General features: G+C 45.6%; 1 protein-coding gene across 7 annotated transcripts; it reads right to left on the reverse strand.

Annotated features, from left to right (window-relative positions):
* Window positions 1-522: 522 nt before the first annotated feature.
* CERS5 (ceramide synthase 5) lies at window positions 523-18,985 on the reverse strand. 7 transcript variants are annotated; one of them, XM_062630016.1, is made up of 11 exons: window positions 18,725-18,985; window positions 12,566-12,671; window positions 10,421-10,541; window positions 9,605-9,662; window positions 9,214-9,271; window positions 8,583-8,633; window positions 7,788-7,880; window positions 6,933-7,061; window positions 6,540-6,646; window positions 4,615-4,771; window positions 523-1,822 (listed from the first exon to the last, which is right to left on the reverse strand). In XM_062630016.1, the coding sequence occupies exons 1-11, from the start codon at window positions 18,913-18,915 to the stop codon at window positions 1,670-1,672; spliced, it is 1,224 nt and encodes a 407-aa protein (XP_062486000.1). In that variant the 5' UTR covers window positions 18,916-18,985; the 3' UTR covers window positions 523-1,669. The 7 variants fall into 7 exon arrangements, 6 of the variants coding, with proteins under 6 accessions (XP_062486000.1, XP_062486001.1, XP_062485996.1 ...); XM_062630017.1 differs by lacking the exon at window positions 9,605-9,662 and adding an exon at window positions 3,472-3,501 and having other exon boundaries at window positions 10,411-10,541; XR_009966893.1 differs by lacking the exon at window positions 9,605-9,662 and adding an exon at window positions 3,472-3,569 and having other exon boundaries at window positions 1,683-1,822; window positions 10,411-10,541.
* Between the last annotated feature and the right edge of the window lie 32 nt (window positions 18,986-19,017).

The following is a 19,017-nucleotide window of genomic DNA, read 5'->3' on the forward strand; positions in this document are numbered from 1 at the left end:
TGCCCAAAATGGCATGGTGACACCCCAAAGCGGTACTGTGTGCCCAAAACGGTGTTGTGACACCCCAGAACAGTGCTATGTGTGCCCAAAATGGCACGATGACACCCCAAAATGCTGCTGTGTGTGCCCAAAATGGCATGGTGACATCCCAGAACAGTGTGCCCAAAATGGTGTGGCGACACCCCAGAACAGTGCTATGTGCCCAATATGGCATGGTGACACCCCAAAATGGTGCCGTGTGTGCCCAAAACAGTGTGTTGACACCCAGAACTGGTGCTGTGTGTGCCCAAAATGGCATGGTTACACCCCAAAACAGTGTTACGTGTCCAAAACGGCACAGTAACACCCCAAACTGGTGCTCTGTGTGCCCAAAGTGGGATGGTGACACCCTAAAACCAGGTACCTGTGAGTCTTAAAACGCTGCCTCCCAGCCTCAGGCAGTAGGGCAGCTGCTCAGCATCCCAGCAAAAGGCCAGACCCCATCCTTGATTGTAGGTCTCACACTGAACCACATCAGTGACATTTCTGAAGCATCTTTTAATTGGAGATAAGAGTAAACAATGGTATAAAATGGTAACAACTCAAGAAGTTTCCAAACTTCTGCTCATGATTGACACAGGTCCTCCATTGCCCCCAAGTACCATTAAGTAAAAAATAAAGAGACCAAAAAAGCAAAGCCTGTGGTGGGGCTGCCTCTCCAGCCCAGGGATTCCTCCATAACAGTTGCAAAACCAGAGCAGCAACATTGCCTCCTGTCTCAAGAGTACAGTCAAGCAGGTCCAAACCATCTTATTTTGGGGAAACACAGCCCACCAGTACTGGTCCAGCCTCAAGTCCCAGCTTAGCCAACCGTGTCCAGCAGGTCTAGGGAAGTCTTCAAAACCACCAGTTGCAACAGAAAAGACATGAATTTAAAAGGCATGTATTGTGATAGTTGTCTCAGAGGCAATGAACAACCTCCCTCCCCATCTCAGAAGGCTGTAGTCAAGACTTCACAGAGGGGCTTGCAGCACCGAAGTAGGCAGCAAATGCTGGCCTGGTCCCTCACGACAGCAGGGAGCTAAGTGACAACCTTCACATAGAGCACCCTGATGGCAAGTTAGAACGTTTCTGGTGTAGCCTGGTCCAGTTCAAAGCTGGGCTGGAGTCCAGAGTGCTCACAGCAGGGCTGAGAATGAATGTACCCAAGCCACAGCCGGGGTAGCTTGGACATGGAACCACAGGACCCCACGTTCTCCATGCTCTGAAGTGGTTTCTGGAGTGCATCGGGGAGATAATGCAGAGCCTGTGCTGGAGCAAACCATCACTGGAATGGCAGCAGACCCCTCCTGTGGTCAGCAGCCAGCTGAGTCCAAACTCCTTCCACCTTGAGTTGATCCTAGTAAAAACCAGTTTGTCACAAAGACACCTCTGCAGATATCGATGGGTCTAAGATTTAAGTACAAAATGGCTTGAAGTGAAATCTGCAGCTTCGTTTTTGCCCTAAGTCATTGGCTTTATCCCTTTGGCTGTGCAAAGCCTCTGACTGGTCTGGACTGTGCCCATTTCAGATTTGCTGGAGGTTTCTGGGGAAGGGGTATCTTGATTAAAGATCACTTGGGAATGTGGAGCTCAACACACCTAGATATTTAAAGACAAGTTCGTGTTTGCTCTAGGCCAACCCACAGCCTTACTCGTCCTCTGTCCACTGCCCACCAGCCACATGACCATTAATGCAGTTGGAGCCATTACTTGAAGTGCTGAAAACTCCTTTTGTGCTGTTGGAGGTCACCTCCTCCTCTTCAGAGCTGCTCTCCACATCACTGCGGTCATCTTTGGATACCTGAGCATTTCAAAAGGAAATGGGGCAGTGGCATGGGGGGAAAAGGAGGATGAAAAATTCACAGGAAACAGTAATTAGAAGGTTGCATCCATGTGATGAACCAGCTTCAGTTACACTGAACATTTGATCCTGAATCCCTTCAAGCTCCCAAGAGGGAATCACATACAGAATGCAAGACACACACACAGAAAGGGACAATTTGGAAATGGGAGTCCCATGCTCCAAATACTCTACATCTCTAGAAGCACTTTCCAGATCAGAGGGCACTATTTGGCTGTTCTTGTTCATTCTAGATGGGCTAAAGGCCACTTTTCCAACCAACACACTTGTTTTGAATCACTCAACTTCTCGCAGTATAATGAGTTCTGTGATGCTCAAAGCCCATGGATCTATACAGCAGTTGGAGAGAGAACATTCTGTCCTAGAGGGAGTGCCTTGGAGACTTTAAAAATTAACCAGCTGTATTTATCACATCACTGTTTGCACAAAGTGCCTCCCATTCTCACAGCTTGTGGTTCACACAGGAGAACTCATTTACAAGCAGAAGCTTATTCTGTAGCCCAGTGTCCAAACAATGACAACTATCCCTTCCACCAAACACCCGCTCAGGAGCAAAAGGAGCATCTCAGCCCTGAGATCTAGACCTGCTTTGCAGAGTTATGCCTTCAGTTAAAGGACTGCCCTCAAACCCAGCTGAATTTCTTTTGCATGTGGGGTTTTGAACCTTCTGAAGCAGACTCAGGCACGCTCTGGTGCCAGCCGCTGCGGATGCCGCAGGAGGGCACTGTACCAGCACAGAGCCACCACACCAGAAGGTGAAGGAAGAGATCATAAACCCGGCCCCAACTGCAAACAAGCACTTCGGTTGGTGGCAGGGAGCCAAAGCCATAAACTCACCAGCGCTCAGCAGCCTGTGGTGAGCAGCCTGTGCTTTGCATACCCCAAGGCAGGTTCTTCACGCTTTTGCAGCTAATAGCCCTCATTTACTTAATAGGTGAAGCACTTAGTCCTTTCCAAGGGTTTCACCCTACTCTGCCCTAAGTCAGGGCTAGGGCTTTTGAACAGCAGCAGGCAGGAAGTTTTTGAACTCAAAGGAAGATCTGGAGGAAAGCCAGGTAAAGTCAATGATCTCCAGGACTGGTTCTGACAGCCCTGTTGGATGTCCTGGCTTCTGTCTCTTGCCAGAACTTCTGCTATCTTGCCCTGTTCTCCTGCTAGGCTGGAAGCTCAAAGAGTCACTGGAAGGAAGCTGAAATCCCTGGAAACTTTCCCCATTATTTGGGGGACAAGTGACTGCTTTACTCCTTCTAGCAAACAGCACTGCATTGCTCCTGTGCTCTTCCACTCAGCACAGTGTTCATGAGACAGGTATCAGAGTCGCTGTGTGCGTAGAAAAGCAAAAAGGTGAAGGTCATGCAACCTGCTGAAGGCAGATAAGAACAAACCCCAGGACACTGCTCTGACCTTTGGAAAAAGCTGCATTTTAGCATAACTATGAGAACCAGCACTCTGTCAGCCAGGGAGAGAAGCATTTTAAGAGAAGGTACCAGCCATTTAAAGCCCCAAGACCACGTCTTTGCTTTTGTCTTAGCCTGGAAACAGCCACAGGTGCGTTTCAGCGAACAACCAGAAGCACAGATCACACTTACATGCAAAGGATGAAACTGTCCAGCTCCAATCTGGCACAGAGAAAAGGAAGAAAGAATGAAGAAGACAGAGCTTAGAGTCCTTTCACTGGCTAGGTCACCTGGACAGGAGAGAACCAAGGAAGATGTAGACCTCAGGCTACAGAAACAGGCAGAAAATAAGACATTTGCAGTAGCAGCTATGGGGAGCAGATATAAAGATTATGTATATACTGCCTCAGATTACGTACATACTGCCTCAGACAACTACCATGTATTTTTCAAGCTTACATTCCATGTGTAGGGGCAGCTAAGAAGTGAAACCAAGCAGAGTCATCAGAGAAACTCAGATCAAAATACCAAGGATCTGATTAAAATAAAAGCAAAGGCATTTGTGCTAGGAGATTGGCTGTTGCTCTCTGGCAGCTGCAAAGGAAGTGGCTTCTCGTGATGTTTAGGCTGGGTGTGAAATTAGTTTCCAGCCTGGCTTGCTCCGTTTCATGCTACTTCAGCTGAAGTCACCTTTTTGCCTGGCAACTGAGGTTGCTGCTGGAAGTCAGCACGGTTCACTCCTGGGGCAGTGTGTGTTGTGAACCAGCTGCTGTTGTTTCACCTTCCCTCTCCCTAAAACTCCCAAACCAACTTAGAATTGGAATACTCAGGACTGAACGCAGACTGCACCACATCAGCCCAGTGACAACCAGCAAACCACAGCATTTCTGATAACCCTTTCTCCTCTGCATGCTGTAGCTCAATGCCTGGCCTGCTGTGACAGCCAGAAGCTGCCTTAGTGCTAAGAAGTGGAAGATGCAGAACTCCCATTATATCCCAAGAACCAGCTGAAGTTGGAAAGCATCCTGTATGGTTGTTCAGAAAAAGAGCCTACTATCACCTTTAAAACATCATCATCATTACAACATCTGAACACGCTAGAAAATGGTGTTGTTTCCCTGCATGACCAGAACAGAGGAACACATCCTCTTGGTACACACCTGGCAATTCAAGTCTGCAGAGCACCCAAGGTAAAAACCTGCTGCTCTACAAAGCATTCCTGAGGCAAGCAGGTCAAGAACCAGCACCAGCCCTCACTGAAGGGCCCAGCTCCTCATGATTGCTTTAAGAGGGCTTGTAGGAAAGGGGTCCCAAGCCAGTGGCCAGCAACCTTACCTTTCCCCGCATGAGGGCCTTGTAGGCAGTGCGAATGATGAGATAAGACCAGATGATATGCAGGATCTGCAAAGTCACCAAGAGCCCATTGAAGAGCCACCACGAAGGGTATGGACCAATCAACTCCCAGCTTTCAAATAGGGTTGTATTCAAAATCCTAAAAGAGATCCAGAAATGCATTACACATGGGCTGTGCTGGGAATACAGCTCTACATAAAGATGCCTGACCAGATGCACACCAGTTTGTAGCTCATTTAAGCATCTGTTGCTTTGCCTTTGCTCCTGTCAGTGCAGTGATGCAGCTTGTCTCTTGCCAGAGTTAGGAGACAGACTAAAGCTAATTAGAAACAGTTGAACTGAGCAACAAACACGGGAGATGTGAGTGTTCTGCAATCTGGTCACACATCCAGACCTGCTGCCAATTTCCTTCTCCAAAGCATGAGCATTTATAAGAACCTTACAGGAAGTGATGTCAAGCTGCACTGGTCATCAAAACAACTGTTAACACGTTCATACCTGGGCAGTCTTCACCCATATTTAAAGATGAGGAAGGAATTTTGTTCCCAGTAGGCCTCCCTCCCTCCCTGTGTGCTGTTCTCTTCCCTCAGACGTTTATAGGTTTCTCCTGCCAAGCTGGAGAACTAGAAACTGGTTTATGGCTACAGCTTTGTGCTTGCTTTCATGACTGTTGTGCTCTTCTTGTAGCTGGGAGTTACTGCCAGTACTTAGGTCATTTAATAAACACTTTAGATTTTATGAAGTAAAGGGGTATGGAGAAACCTCTAAAGATGTCATTAATTTCACACTGCTTTTAACATCTCACAAGAAAAACAAACCTTGCAGAGAAGAACCCAAGTCCCCAAAATGCTGCTCTTGAAGCTTCTAACTCATAGCCAGTGTATGGATGACTTGAATGCAATTCCAGAGAACTGTCGAAGTTTTATACTACTAATCAGAGAAGGGAATATCCTGAAGTGGAATAGCACAGGGTCTGCAGCACTGCTGCAAGCCTGCCAGGTTCCTCTGCAAAGCTGAGGGATTACATTACAGCCAGTGGAAAATACATTAAAGATTTACAGGACTGCTGAGCAATAGCATGATGCAAAAGCATCACCTCATGACAAACAGCTATAAAAACAATGGCAAGATCTCATCTGTCACTGGAAGGAGCTTATGAAGATGGAAGCATTAAAGCTCCTCCTTATCCTGACTCCTTTGGTGCACTTACTGGAAAACAAGCAAGAGCTTTTATTGCAACCCTGATCTCAAAGTGTATTGTTTCTGCCTACCATCAAGGCACCAAAAAAGAATGGGAATGCAAGCTGCCCAGTGCCCAGAAAAGAAATATATGCAGTAAACCTGAAAGAAACCAGGTAGTAATCAGGTGTAACCAAATTTTCACCACACTGTTTCAACAGAATCAAGAAATGAGTAAGAGCTCAGCAACAGAACCACCTCACCAAGCCTAACCCGTCGTTATGAAAGGAAATCTCATTACAGGATGATTTGCCCTAAGCCATTTAGCCAGGGTTTTACCTCCCAAGAAACCCAAGACCTATTTCAGACTCTGCACAGTCACGGCACAAGGATAGGACAGGAGTGTTGTAAGAATCAGAGCCCTGGGTGACCTAGTTTAGTGTGAGGTGTCCCTGCTCATGGTAGGGGGCTTGGAACTGGATGATTTTAAGGTCCTTTCCAACCCAAACCATTCTATGATTAGGATTCTAGTTGCTTTTCACACTCCCTCAGTTGAGAGGTTTCTTCACACTCCTAAGTTGAACATACTGCTCCAAACAGTACATGGGCTGTCTGCACCTTCAGGCTGCCTTAAGGGACAGGCAGAATGCTTGCAAGAAGCCTAAATACAAAGGCTGTGCTTGAAGGACTGGAAGAACAAACAAGACCTTCCAGCTCCAGATGCTTACCAGAAAGGATAAATGCCCAACCGTGTAACAATGAATACGACACCAAAGAGCATGAAGAAAGCATCACACAGACGTTGGTACTTGGCATAATTGGCTAGCTTTGCAGCCTAAAAGACACAAGAAACAGGAGAATATGATTCTCTTTGTACAAGTCATGTAATTACCAGGCCGTAGAGCTTCAAAATCCTTCAAGCTATCCCATTTATCAGGGGTTTGGAATATTTAGGGATTATTCTCAGCACTAAAGCAGTTAGGAGGTAAAGCTGACAAGGCAGGATCAGCAGCACAAGTTTTATGCCATATTTAATGCAGCTTATCAAGAATGGCAAAGTCAGCTTGCTCCCCTGAGAGCACACTGGCATCAGGTATGCAGAGAGCCAAAAGGCAACTCACCTCTAAAAGGAAATCTGATGCATCATGGAGACACAGCACCAGAGTTCCAACCCGCACCATATTATTCATATAAGAGAATGTAATAAGTCCAATTGTGGCCAAATGATGGACAAACATGATCAGGAAGTCCTGGAAACAGAAGAAAAATTAGTTGGGCTGACAAACAAATACAAACGTTTGGAACAGAGCCACAAAACTAACTGGGATAAGAGGATTACTTTAGGTCAGACTCACTCCACTTTATATAAAGCACAGCTCATCACACACCATCAACCATCATCTCTAAAGGCTCCAGAAAGGTCTCTCGCAGCATTTGTGCTCCTGTGAAGTCAGAACTCTGCATGCACAGGCACAAGGATAAATATGCCTGCAGACCCCACTGAAAAGAGTGACAGGACAACATACAGCCCTTATTTTTGGCTTCACAGTCAATTTGATTCCAGCAATCACCACCAGTCACCATTCTGCTACACACATTTATTACTGCTTTAGTGTTTGCCATTTCCTCACCCAGCTCAGCAAGGGATGCTTCAAGCACCTCATTTTCATGCTTTCTTGCCAGCCTTCTAATTAAATCTATCTTTCTGCAATGATTTGTTAACTTTTGATTGGGAACTCCTGAGTGATTCTGTTCTTTCCCCTGGAAGGTGAAAGGGACTCTCAAGGCTATACCAGGTTGCATAGCAGCCTCACTCCTCCTTTTTTCCCAGGCCAGGCTAGCAATTACAGAAGGAGGTAGGGTACTCAAAGATGTAAAAGAAGAAGAAAATACAGCTATTACTATGCTTTAACTTTACTTCTTTGTTAGTCCTGCCTACTTAGCAAAGAGGTTAGTGCAATTCTGCTTAATCTCACCTTCCGTTTAATGTCTGTAAACTGAGAAAACATGAGAGACCAATAGAAGGCCAGCTCCAAGATATAGTAATAATAAAGCCTGGATGTTAGAGGCTGGAAAACAAAGATAGCACAGTTAGAAGAAAAAGCACTTCAAAATGTACATTAAAATTGACTTTCTCCTTCCCATCCCACTCTGTTCCTCCAGAATGCTGAGGCATAACTTAAAAGATCCAGAATTAAGGTTTAGTGAAAACCAGCTTAAGCACACTTACTCTAGGCTTAGTCACACCAACATAGTTGTGTGTTTGAGCTTTGCTCAAATGGAGCAAGATTCCCTTGTCAATATTTACAACTCATACTCCAGCTTCCTGGATTAGGCAAACAGGGTACTGAAACAGACTTGCTGACCTCTATGCAACCATATTTGCTGCATCATGAAAACAACACTGCACATAAGTTACCCGTGTAATTTTAATGCCTTTTATTCTTCCAGTTTTAATTATCTCAGCACCAGCTAAACATAAAACGAATATGAACAGAGTCAGCTGTAGCTGAGGAAACACTGCTCTTGACAAAGCTAACCAGGATCTGAAGACATAACAAGTAAATGCCATCTCTGCACCTTTCAAAAGGGATGGCCATTCACTCACTAGAATGCTGACTAGGTTGCGGGCTCCACCCCACAGAATAAGGAGCAGCACTCAAACCCACTGAGTTTTAATCTGCTTTCAGTGGAGTTTCAATTCAATCATTAAAGAAAAAAACCCTGTAATTGTGCACCAATTTGGGATCTACTCAGTGTTTCTCTCCTACCTGAAAAGGGTAGTTGTACCAGCACTGTCGTGTGTCCCAAAACCAGGGTGCCTAAAGGGAAAAAGATAAGTTACTACTCTATTGGGCTTTTCTGTCCTATTATCCATGGCAGTTGACCACTGCAGTATTGTTTCACTGAATTTTAATCTTGATTTTACCATTCAGGCTTAGATTTATTCTACAACACCCTAGGGATGTAAAACATTCTTTCTGCAGTCAAAGGCAAGTTAAACTGCAGTGGAAATTCAATGAATAATCATACAGCTCTAATAACAATAAAGACCCAAAATGATGAAACTGTTTCCCTTCAGGAGGCAGATGAGGAAATACAAAAGCAGCTCTCCATAGCAAAAATACCTACCCAGTTCTATCCCATACTGGGGTAGCAGGACATTTTGTCTAATGACAGAGCTGTACAGAAGCTTTCCTGTAAAGAAGGTCCTTAAACAGAAACCCCAGATCTCAAATGAGGGACAGAAGGATGACAACCACCACTAACTCCCCCTTGTTTAAAGCTGGGTGCAAGCACAGAAGTGACCCAGGTAGTGAAACCCCTCAATTTCAGCAGGGCAAGCATAGCCCAGCTGCATGTCACACAGGACAACAACAGGGGGGTGAGAGAGCAACTCACCGTCCAGAGAAATCTGATTCCATAAAAAAATATACATAAATAAAATGTAAATCTCCACCTGGAAAAAGAAGCAAAAATGACATTTACGAAATGGAAATAGCTTCTCATTAACATTCAGAACAAAAACTGGAACAATTGTGAAAAACACCCCCAATTCTGATATCTGAAAAGCTTTTACCCACCAAAGTAATGCTTCATTTGTCAACACTTCATGTAAGGATAAACCTATTTCAGAGCTTTCACACCGCATGAGTTTGCATCAACAGCCAAGCTTGAAATAAAGCTTGTGAACATGCATCATTCGTATCTTTAATATGCAATAATGAGATAAGAACAAGGTAAGTCATTGTTATCCAGAAGGTATCCTAATACATGTATTTGTCCCTCTTACCTTGTGGCTTTAAGTAGACAAAACCATACTGGGGGAAGAATTAATATGAAGAAAGTTACTGGAAAGGAAAGAAACCAGCACAGAAGAAATAAGTCAGGAAAAAAATATTCAGATGCTACTACACTAACAGAGGTCACGGCAAGCATTCAGAAAGAAACACAGACCAAAAGAATGAACTGAAATGAAAAGAACAGGAATCCAAGAAGTGTCTCTATAAAAGTATATGCATCCTTGTGGAAGCCACAAGGTCATTCTGTCTGGGAGCAAACGCTGGTCTACAACATAACTGTGCAGAGAGCAGATCTATTTTCAGTGTAATTCCTCAAGCTGTGCATGCATGCACACGTGTGCACTACAGGGTATTAAGGAGCTCATCATAGAATGACAGAATGGTTTGGGGTGGAAAGGACCTTAAGTTCAGCCAGTTCCAACCCCCCTGCATGGGCAGGAACACCTTCCACTAGACCAGGCTGCTCCAAGCCCCGTCCAACCTGGCCTTGAACACTGCCAGGGATGGAGCATTCACCACTTCTTTGGGCAACCTGGTCCCACTATCTAAAGCTGCTCGCCATTGACAGGAGTAACTCCTGTACGTGTGTTCTGGTCCCTCATGCACATACACAAAGCATTTGAGAATACTGAATTCTAAAAAGCCCTCCTAACTTCTTTCATTTGCTTATACAAGAATTTCTCTTCCAGCAGCCAACCCCAGTTTAAATGAGCGGCTGACCACAGTTCCAGTGAGAAAAGAGAACAGAGCTGGAGCTTTAGGATGAAGCCACATCTTGGCCTCTGCACAAACATACATGCTCTCACAAAATTTAGTGAGGGTGGTGGGCTTGTCCTGGTTCCTCCGGTGACGAAACCAGCGCTGGATCTTCCGAACATCCCAGTCCAGCTGCTTTGAGAGGCCTTCTAACCTCCTTCCATCTGGAGACTGAAGGAAAACAGAACAAGTGTCATTTCTCCTATTTCTTAATCTCCTTTCAGCCCAAGATCTCCTCTGTGCTATGACAGAAATGAAACACATAGAACACACGCAGTAGCAAGGCGCTAGTATGGACTAGAAGTAAGCACCAGTTGCCACATATGTTCATTCAAGTTTAACCTCCATAAGCCACTAATTACTTAATTATTCAGAATGCTTTTGGTTTAATATTTCATCACCTGACAGCACATCACAACAAAGAATGCAATTGTTCTGCTTCTTAATTTGGGGGGAGGAGCTTTTAAAATGTCCTGTCCTACCTGTTGAAACCTGCCCATCAATTCAAACAGTTCAGAACGCAGGACTGCATTTAAGGGTTGCTACTCACTGCAAGTTTAGGGATGCTGTAAAGGAAGAGCTGGTCTAGCACACTAGTTTTTTCTATATTCCAAAGGGGCATCATAGAGATGATATTTCCACTATCAAAGTTTATGAATAAAATTAAATCTGAATACTGAAATATCTGTACAATAAAAAAAATGTATCACTGTTCTCTGGCTGGAAGCTACTGGCAGTTTAGTGGTTTCAATAATGACATAAATGGATTTATAAGAGATAAAGTGAAGAAAACCTGATAACTACCTCTAAAACGGGCCAGTGGTGAGATAAGCCATGTTAGTGCCAGACCAGTGTCCTTTTAACAAGCTCTGCCAGGGAGCTCTTACAACTGAAAGATGATAAACACCTTTTACTACTTGAGTTACACACAAATCCAAGAAGTATGCAGAATGCTGATTCAACAGTCACCAGACTGTTCAACTGGAAAGCAAAATCATTGGATTTTCAGTACTGAGACCATGACTTTCCTGTAATTCCATCACAACCAGATCTCTCTGCACTTTACTTGGTTTTAACAGTCTGGGCTACACTTCCACAATGCCACTGAACCTCCCTCAAAGGAGAATTTACAGAGTTCCAGTTTCAGAACAGCAATGGAAACCTTCCCCTGCATCAATGCTACCCTACATTCTGGTTGTGCATGCTGGTACAGTTAAACACAGCTCTGTTTTCATTAAGCCAGATAAATTCTGCAGTGTGTGTCCTCGTGGGTTCTCTAAACATTAATTTCAAGGACAGAAAAAGTCCTCCCCACAAAAGGCATCAGATCATAGGGACTTTTCAGTTCACACATCAACCGAAACACCTCAAAGCCTCAATGAGGTGAGTTTTAGAAAGGTCTCTGTAGAATTTCCCTTCAATTCACTTTATCTGCTCCACTCAGGATGAAGTTCAGCATCCCCGGATCAGAACATAAACCCTTCCATTTCGCTATCTTTAATGAAAATCTCTTATGCTGCCTGCGTGGATTTTGCTGTCAGCATTTAACAGACAGTGTGGAACTGTGGAATTCTGAAGTGAAGGAGCACTGTCAGCTTAAGCAAAAGGCCATGAAACAATCAAAAGAAACACCTACTGTCTACATTAAATGTCCTACCCTTTATCACAGCACACTCCCATTGACTGAATACTTTCCATAACTGCCTTCCACTGTGACAGCTATTGTCCAATTCCACAGTAGATGGCAAAAAAATAAGAGGAAAGCATTCACAAAAGTGGCCAATAAAACCAGCAAATGAGCAGATCTCAAGGCAGAGAGTTGCACTTTTCAAACAGAAAGTGAAAGATATTGGGTAATTTTTTGTGAAACTGAGAATTACCACTTGTTACAGAAATTACTATTTGGCCAAAAGCATGAACTAAAGGAAGGAGCCTCTCAGCTTTCTAACAGGAGAACATTTTTATATCCAAAAGATATTCTTCTGTGCACAAAAGCAGAGGTCAGCTATAAGGAGATTTATGTGGCTTCAAGGAGGACACGCTAAAGGCAAAGTAAAATAAGGAAGAGCAGCCTCATTGTGCATGCACAGTGTGAAATGCATTTCTCTCCAATTAGAAAAGTGGAAGCAAAAAGCTTCCCCCCCCTCCCTTATTTACAGGGCTCCATTTCTAGCAGAATTTGTTGCAGGACTCACCTTAGTGATGGATGTAAACACTTTCTCTAAAATTGCATTGGGCTGGGCTCTGTGAGGTCCACTGTCTTGAATGCCAAGGTTTATGGCACATGGCTTGGCAATAAACCTGAAAGAGTTCCAAAGAAAGAGCTAGATTAAACCCAGGCATCCATTTCCCTCCTCTGCCTCAATCACAGGGACCCTGACTCATGACCCACTGCAAAACCTACCCTAAAAGCTTTTGAAAAGCTCCACTCTGCTTACAGAAACTTCAGAGGTGAAGTACGATCTTTCATTAGTCCAAATGGTAACTGCAGACAGTACACACATCTAAAAGGAGAATTAAATCTTAATGTCCTTGGCTTGCAAGGACCAGAACGTGTTCCCCAGGGTGATTCGCGTTACTCAGAGATGTAAGAGTAGATCACTGATAGGAGTCCTCAGCAAACATAAAATGCTGGAGCCTTGCAGCACCAGGAACAAAATGCCATTTCTAGAACATGCCTTGGAGTCAACACAGCTCAGAGAAAAAGGGAAGTTCCAAGTGGCACAGCTCCTGAAAGACCCAGGTTTTGGGTTGGTTTTGATTTTTGTTTTTTCTTTGGTAAAACTAAAGTGGCTGTTTCCTTTGGAAGAGTGAGGAAGACCTAAGAAATCAGCCTGAAAGACCCAAGATCTCAGCATCTCTCTCAGTCCTGTGTGCACCATGTACTCCAAAAGCTGATCTAACACTCTCTGAATGTTATAGCACAGACTCTGAAAACAAGCCTCGGGTTTGCAACTAAAATTGATATATACATCAAAAACCTCATAGTATTTGCTATACCTTTGTGTCAGAAGAGGCCCAGGATTCTAAGGAATGTGCTACCTGAACACATGGATTTTCTCTCCTGTTGGTGGGCAAAGAAGGGGGGGTTGTTTTAATCATTTTGAGAGAAAGAGAGCACAAAGAACCTGTGTCACAAAGCTGACTGGAAAAGGACCCAACACTGGCATCATTAAATCTGTTTTGCTTCTAAACAGAGATTGTTTCAGAGAACAAGACAACAAATTACACGTGTCCCATTCAGCAGACTCCGAGGGCCATCAAGCAGAAAACACTGCTTTTCCCAACCACTCCATCTGTCACCATCTCTCCTTGTGTTTAAGGAGAGAGATTAAATGATTCTGCGATTCTCAAACTCAGGAGGATCACAACTATGTGATTCCAACAGCAGTCATTCCTGGGAGTACATTCTTAGTACTTGGGTAACAAATAGCCAAGAACAGACACAGGTTGTGGGGATTTCCCCCTTGAGAAATTACAAGCAGCTCATGACTAATCCTAAAGGAACACCCCTTGCTCTCAGAAAACACTAAACAAGTAACAGCCACTGTGGCCCCAGTGCTAACAGACACTCTCCTGCCCCATTTCTTCCTATGTCCTGTTCATTTCAACAGTCACAGCTTTAAAAAAAACACCCATCTATCTATATAAAACAAAAAGGAAAGAGTAATTTCCTTTTAGCTTGGCTCAAAAGGCTCACTGCTTCCTCTATAACCTGGACCACCAGTCAGAAATCATGCTCTGATGTTACGAAACATTTGGCTAGACCCCATAAAAGCAGATCTCTTTATACTCTTCTTTCCTACAGGATATACCACCACAACAACGAAGTACACATGTGCTATTACAGGATACCAAGTATTTTTACTTCATTCACTGTGACACAGCTCTTCAAAAAAACCCCAAACTGGCCTGAAGATGCTCAGTTTGGGGCAGTTCCCTCACATAAAAGAGAAAACCTGAAATATCTAAAAATCAATCGATGTATTACTCGGGAGAGTTTGAAGAACAAGTAAAGAAGAGAAGGGATGGTTAAGAAAGCTCACAGTGATCCAGACAAAGTTTTGGCACTATCCTAGAACTCAAAACTTGAAGCATCAAGGAAAGAAGAAACAGCATCTCCTCAGGAAAAACGATGCAGGAATAATTCAGTTTGGGGATCAAAGCCGAGGGGAACCACCGAAACCTCCAAACTTGGCATTAAACTGTTCCTGAGTAGAAGGTTCCTTCACTAGCAGGTTTAAGGGAAAAAAATACATGAATCAAGAGTAAGCCACACGCTACAGATACAGCCCAGGACTCTCATTACTCAGTCAAGCATATGGGTGACCAAAGAGCAAACCAAAACCACCCCTGCAGACGTTTCTGGGTGCACAGCAGCAGCCAGACATCAACACAAGCAAAGGGAGAAGTCACAACAATGGAAGCAAAGGGAGGTAGCCCCAGTCCCAGAAACAGGAAGGAAAAAGGATGGCAGCACTGGATTTCACTACTTTTAAGGAAGTCTAGCTCAATGCCATAATGTAGCTTCTCTAACTCCACAAGCAAAGGCTTCATGCAATGCAACTGCAAATGGCACAAGAAGGACACCTGAAAAGCCACACAAGGTGCTTCCACCAGGACTGGGCATGGCTCACACTCAGGAGTCCCCTGAACAGCCACCATCCAATTGCTTTGACCAGTTACTACCCTGCTGGTGTGATATGAAGTGAATTCTGTTAGTCAGAAAAGCATCAAGATCACATGCCAGTTCCTTTAGGTGTCCATTAAGGAAAACTCACACTTAAAACCTCTGCAGCATCTTGTATTTCTGGCTGCAGAATGGGGTTGCAGATGTGCAAGTCTGTGCTGTGTCCCACAGAGAAAAAAGTCTGCATAGCAAGAGCAGTTTAAGCAGCAAAACAAAGGACTTCCATTCTTGGGGACAGTCAAACCTGAAGAGCACAAGACCAGGAGCAACCTGCCTTGACTAACACTGGCCTTGCTGCGAGGAGAGGACTGAACAAGGTGACCTCCAGAGGTCCCTTTTAATCTAAATTATTTTATGATTCCACTAAAACTGTAACTGCAGCAACTATTCCCAAGGTCAATCTACTGCCACACCTTCCCTGCAAGGAACCAGCATCACTTCAATACTCACATTACACTTCTCTGAACAGGTATCTGCTCACTGGCTTATTGTTGCTCCTACCAAGCCATCTTTTTCATGCTAGTTGTTAAGACAGACTGATTTTGAAACAAACCAACACTTCTCAAGTACTCATAACAAATGCATCTCAGGCATGTCGTACTTCACAAACCCAAGGGCAGAACCCTTCATTAAGGAACATTCAACTCCCTATTACAGCTCTGAAAAGGAAGAACAATCTGTGAAATAGTTAAGTTTTATAAAGTATGCGCTTAAATTAAGAGTTCATCTTTCCATAATGTCAGCTTCAGTGTGCTAAGATTAAACCACCTCATTCCACAACTGTCCCTCATTTTCCAAGCAGTACTAATGAAGTAACATCTAAAAATCACTTTTTTCTCCCCCCCCAGCTTGAGCACACACTGCAGATCCTTCCTCAGACCTGTCAAGTAACAAGTTTATGTTACTGATGGGCATTCCAGTGTCATTCTAAATACATCAGATCAATACCAGGCTCCAGGTTTTTACAGATACCTGGGAATTATTTGAGATGGGGGGGGTGCCTGCAGTGGAACAAGATGCACAAGGAGAAATAACAGTGAGTATAAGCCCTTCTTTATCTTGCCTGCACAAAAATCCACCCCCCTACCAGTAAGTCAGGACTTTACCTTCCTCTACAAGTCTTGCCTCATCTCTATAGTCATATACTGCCCACGCAGAGTCAGCCTAATTAATATTTTACCAACATCATGATGTAAAGTTACTTCACAGGAGCATTCGCTAAGAGAAATAGGTGTCGGTGTCACAAAAGCACCGACTTCCTCACACTGAAGACCTACAGCAAAAGGAGAGAGAAAAGAAAGAAATGAAGCTAAAACAAAAGAGCTGCACAAGTACAGACTTCAAGTTCTGAGTCATCAAGTCCCACTGTCAAATGTGGGTCAAGGAAGACACTTGACACAATCATGCTCAAAGCCTCCATCAGGACAGATGCACAACAGGGTTTTGTTAAGACCAATTTGAACTAACATGTCCAGAGCGGCAGGAGGAAAGAGAGGAGCATTTCTTAGAGAATACTGTCTTTTAAACTAAATATACTGGAAACTGCCCCAGCTGCTGCTCTCACTTCAGGGTACCCCTGTGGAGACACACCAGAGCAGACAGAGCTGAAATAAAGGAACAACCCCGGCAGGAATCAGGCCCTAGTCTCAAGGTTTTTACTGGGTAGCAGAGAACTTCATTTGTCATTTGACTCATCCCTAAATTAACACATTTCACAAAGGAGGCAGACATCATCAGGATAAATGAACTACTCCCAGGAGGACTGTGTTACTAGGTGCGGTAGGATGCACTGGATCTCTCCTAACAGCTCATACTCCAGAGAAAGGAGAATCTTCTGCACATCTTCCCCGGACTAAGACACCTGAATTAAGCAGAGCCTGGGAAGTGAGGAGGCCTTCCTACACTGTCCCTTTCAGGGGTATCATTCTGTCTCACAGCTTCCTTTCCTTGTCTGCTGACAAGCACGAACATTTGGCCAAGACCAGCAGTAGCACACCAAGCCGAGATGAGATTTTGGCACTGCCATGTGTGTGCCTGGAGCCTCTGCATTGGTTTGAGCTGCCAATGGTTTCCTGAAGTTGTCTGGGTGGGTTTTGGAGGACAGAAAGATAAGATGGAGGGAAAAAAAGGGGCCTCTTGCATTTCTCTCCTGCTCTGCTGACCTGCTTCATTTTCCTCTACAGTTCATGTATCTTTTTACTGCACCCCACTCCCCTCTGCTCGTTTAACTGAGAGCTCAAGTAAAGTCACACTTCTTAGAGAAAACCCACAAACCCAACCCAACTCAGCTCCTACTCACTTTAGTCCTGCAATCCTTTTCATGCTTTGAAATAGAATCATAGAATAGTTTGAGTTGGAAATGACCTTAAGATCACCCAGTTCCAACCCCCCTGCCATGGGCAGGGACACCTCACACTAAACCAGATCACCCAAGGCTCTGTCCAAACTGGTCTTGAACACCGCCAAGGATGGAGCATTCCCAACCTCCCTGGGCAACCCATTCCAGTGCCTCAGCACCCTCACAGCAAAGAATTTCCTCCTTAGATCCAATCTAAACTTCCCCTGTTTCAGTTTGAACCCGTTACCCCTTGTCCTGTCACTGCAGTCCCTAATGAAGAGTCCCTCCCCAGCATCCCTACAGCCCCCCTTCAGATACTGGGGGGCTTCTCTGAGGTCTCCACGCAGCTTCTCTTCTCCAGGCTGAACAGCCCCAACTTCCTCAGCCTATCTCCATACAGGAGGTGCTCCAGTCCCTGCTCATCCTCGTGGCCTCCTCTGGACTTGTTCCAACAGTTCCATGTCCTTCTTATGTTGAGGACATGCTGATTCCATGTACTTCAGTGCTTTCACTGCAGAAATCAATCTTTAGTGAAGTGCTTGAACAAGGTGTCTTGGTCTGCTTCACCTAACGGCTCCCCTCAATAAGCTGCTTCACTAATTAGCATCTCTGCTACCCACAGAGTCTGCCCTGCATGCGGCTGGGAGAGATACACATCGCAGGGAGGATAAACCTCTGCCCCAGGGAAGAGTTAACACCATGTTTATGGATACTCAACGAACACGATACCGAATTACACCTGCTTATGGGCAGCTATACAGATGGGCTACACCTCCATCGCGCCCGAGATGCAGGGGATCCACAAACTGTTTAATAATATACTAGGCCATGGGAACAAGTCCTTATTTCCTCATCCAGGAACTCACAAGGCTACAACAAAAGCAACCCAAGCACACCAGCGGCCGCCGTTTCTCCCACCCAGGAGAAGGCAGGCGAGTGAATTCCAGACATTTTCCTTGCGCTACCTCAGCATAAGGTACCCCTAGCACTGGGGGAGCCCCGAAGGATGCAAAGCCAAGGAAGCGAGGAGCCCGGCGTGCTCGTGGCTTATGTCGCGACAGACACAGCGAGGCTCTCGGGATAGGTCTTCCCTCGGTTACACAACATCATCTTTGCACGCAAAAAGAGACCCCGCGTGCGGAGACCCCGCCGCGGCCTCCGCGCTGCCTGAGGGGCGAACGGGGCCCCCCCTCGCCACCGGCCCTGCCCGGGGCCGCTCCACAGCCCGTTGCTAAGAGACACCGGCGGAGCTCGGCCGCCGAGGAGGGAACGAGCGGCGCCCCGGCCGCCTCAGAGCCCCGCGGCGTGAGGCGGTCCCGCGCTCACCTCTCGAAGAGCAGCCGCACAGCGAAGATGCCGAGCGCCAGCGGGAAGGCGGAGAGGACGTGGCCCGCCCGCGGGTACTGCAGCCCGCTGCCCGGCTCCCCGGCCAGGTCCGCCCACGTCACGTTGTGCGGCAACCAGAACCGCTCGTTCCAGAACCAGGCCCGCAGCGCCGCCGCCGCGGCCGCCGCCATCTTCCGCCGCCGCCGCCTCCCTCCCTCCCGGCGGCCGCAGCTGAGGCGGCCACCGCAGCCCACAGCGGGGCGGGGCCAAGCGCCAGCCCCGCCCCTCCCGGC

The sequence above is a fragment of the Pezoporus occidentalis genome, unplaced genomic scaffold (assembly GCF_034315485.1).
Source record: "Pezoporus occidentalis ecotype Australia unplaced genomic scaffold, CSIRO_AGI_Poc_V1 ctg345, whole genome shotgun sequence".
NCBI classification, from domain to species: Eukaryota; Metazoa; Chordata; class Aves; order Psittaciformes; family Psittacidae; genus Pezoporus; species Pezoporus occidentalis.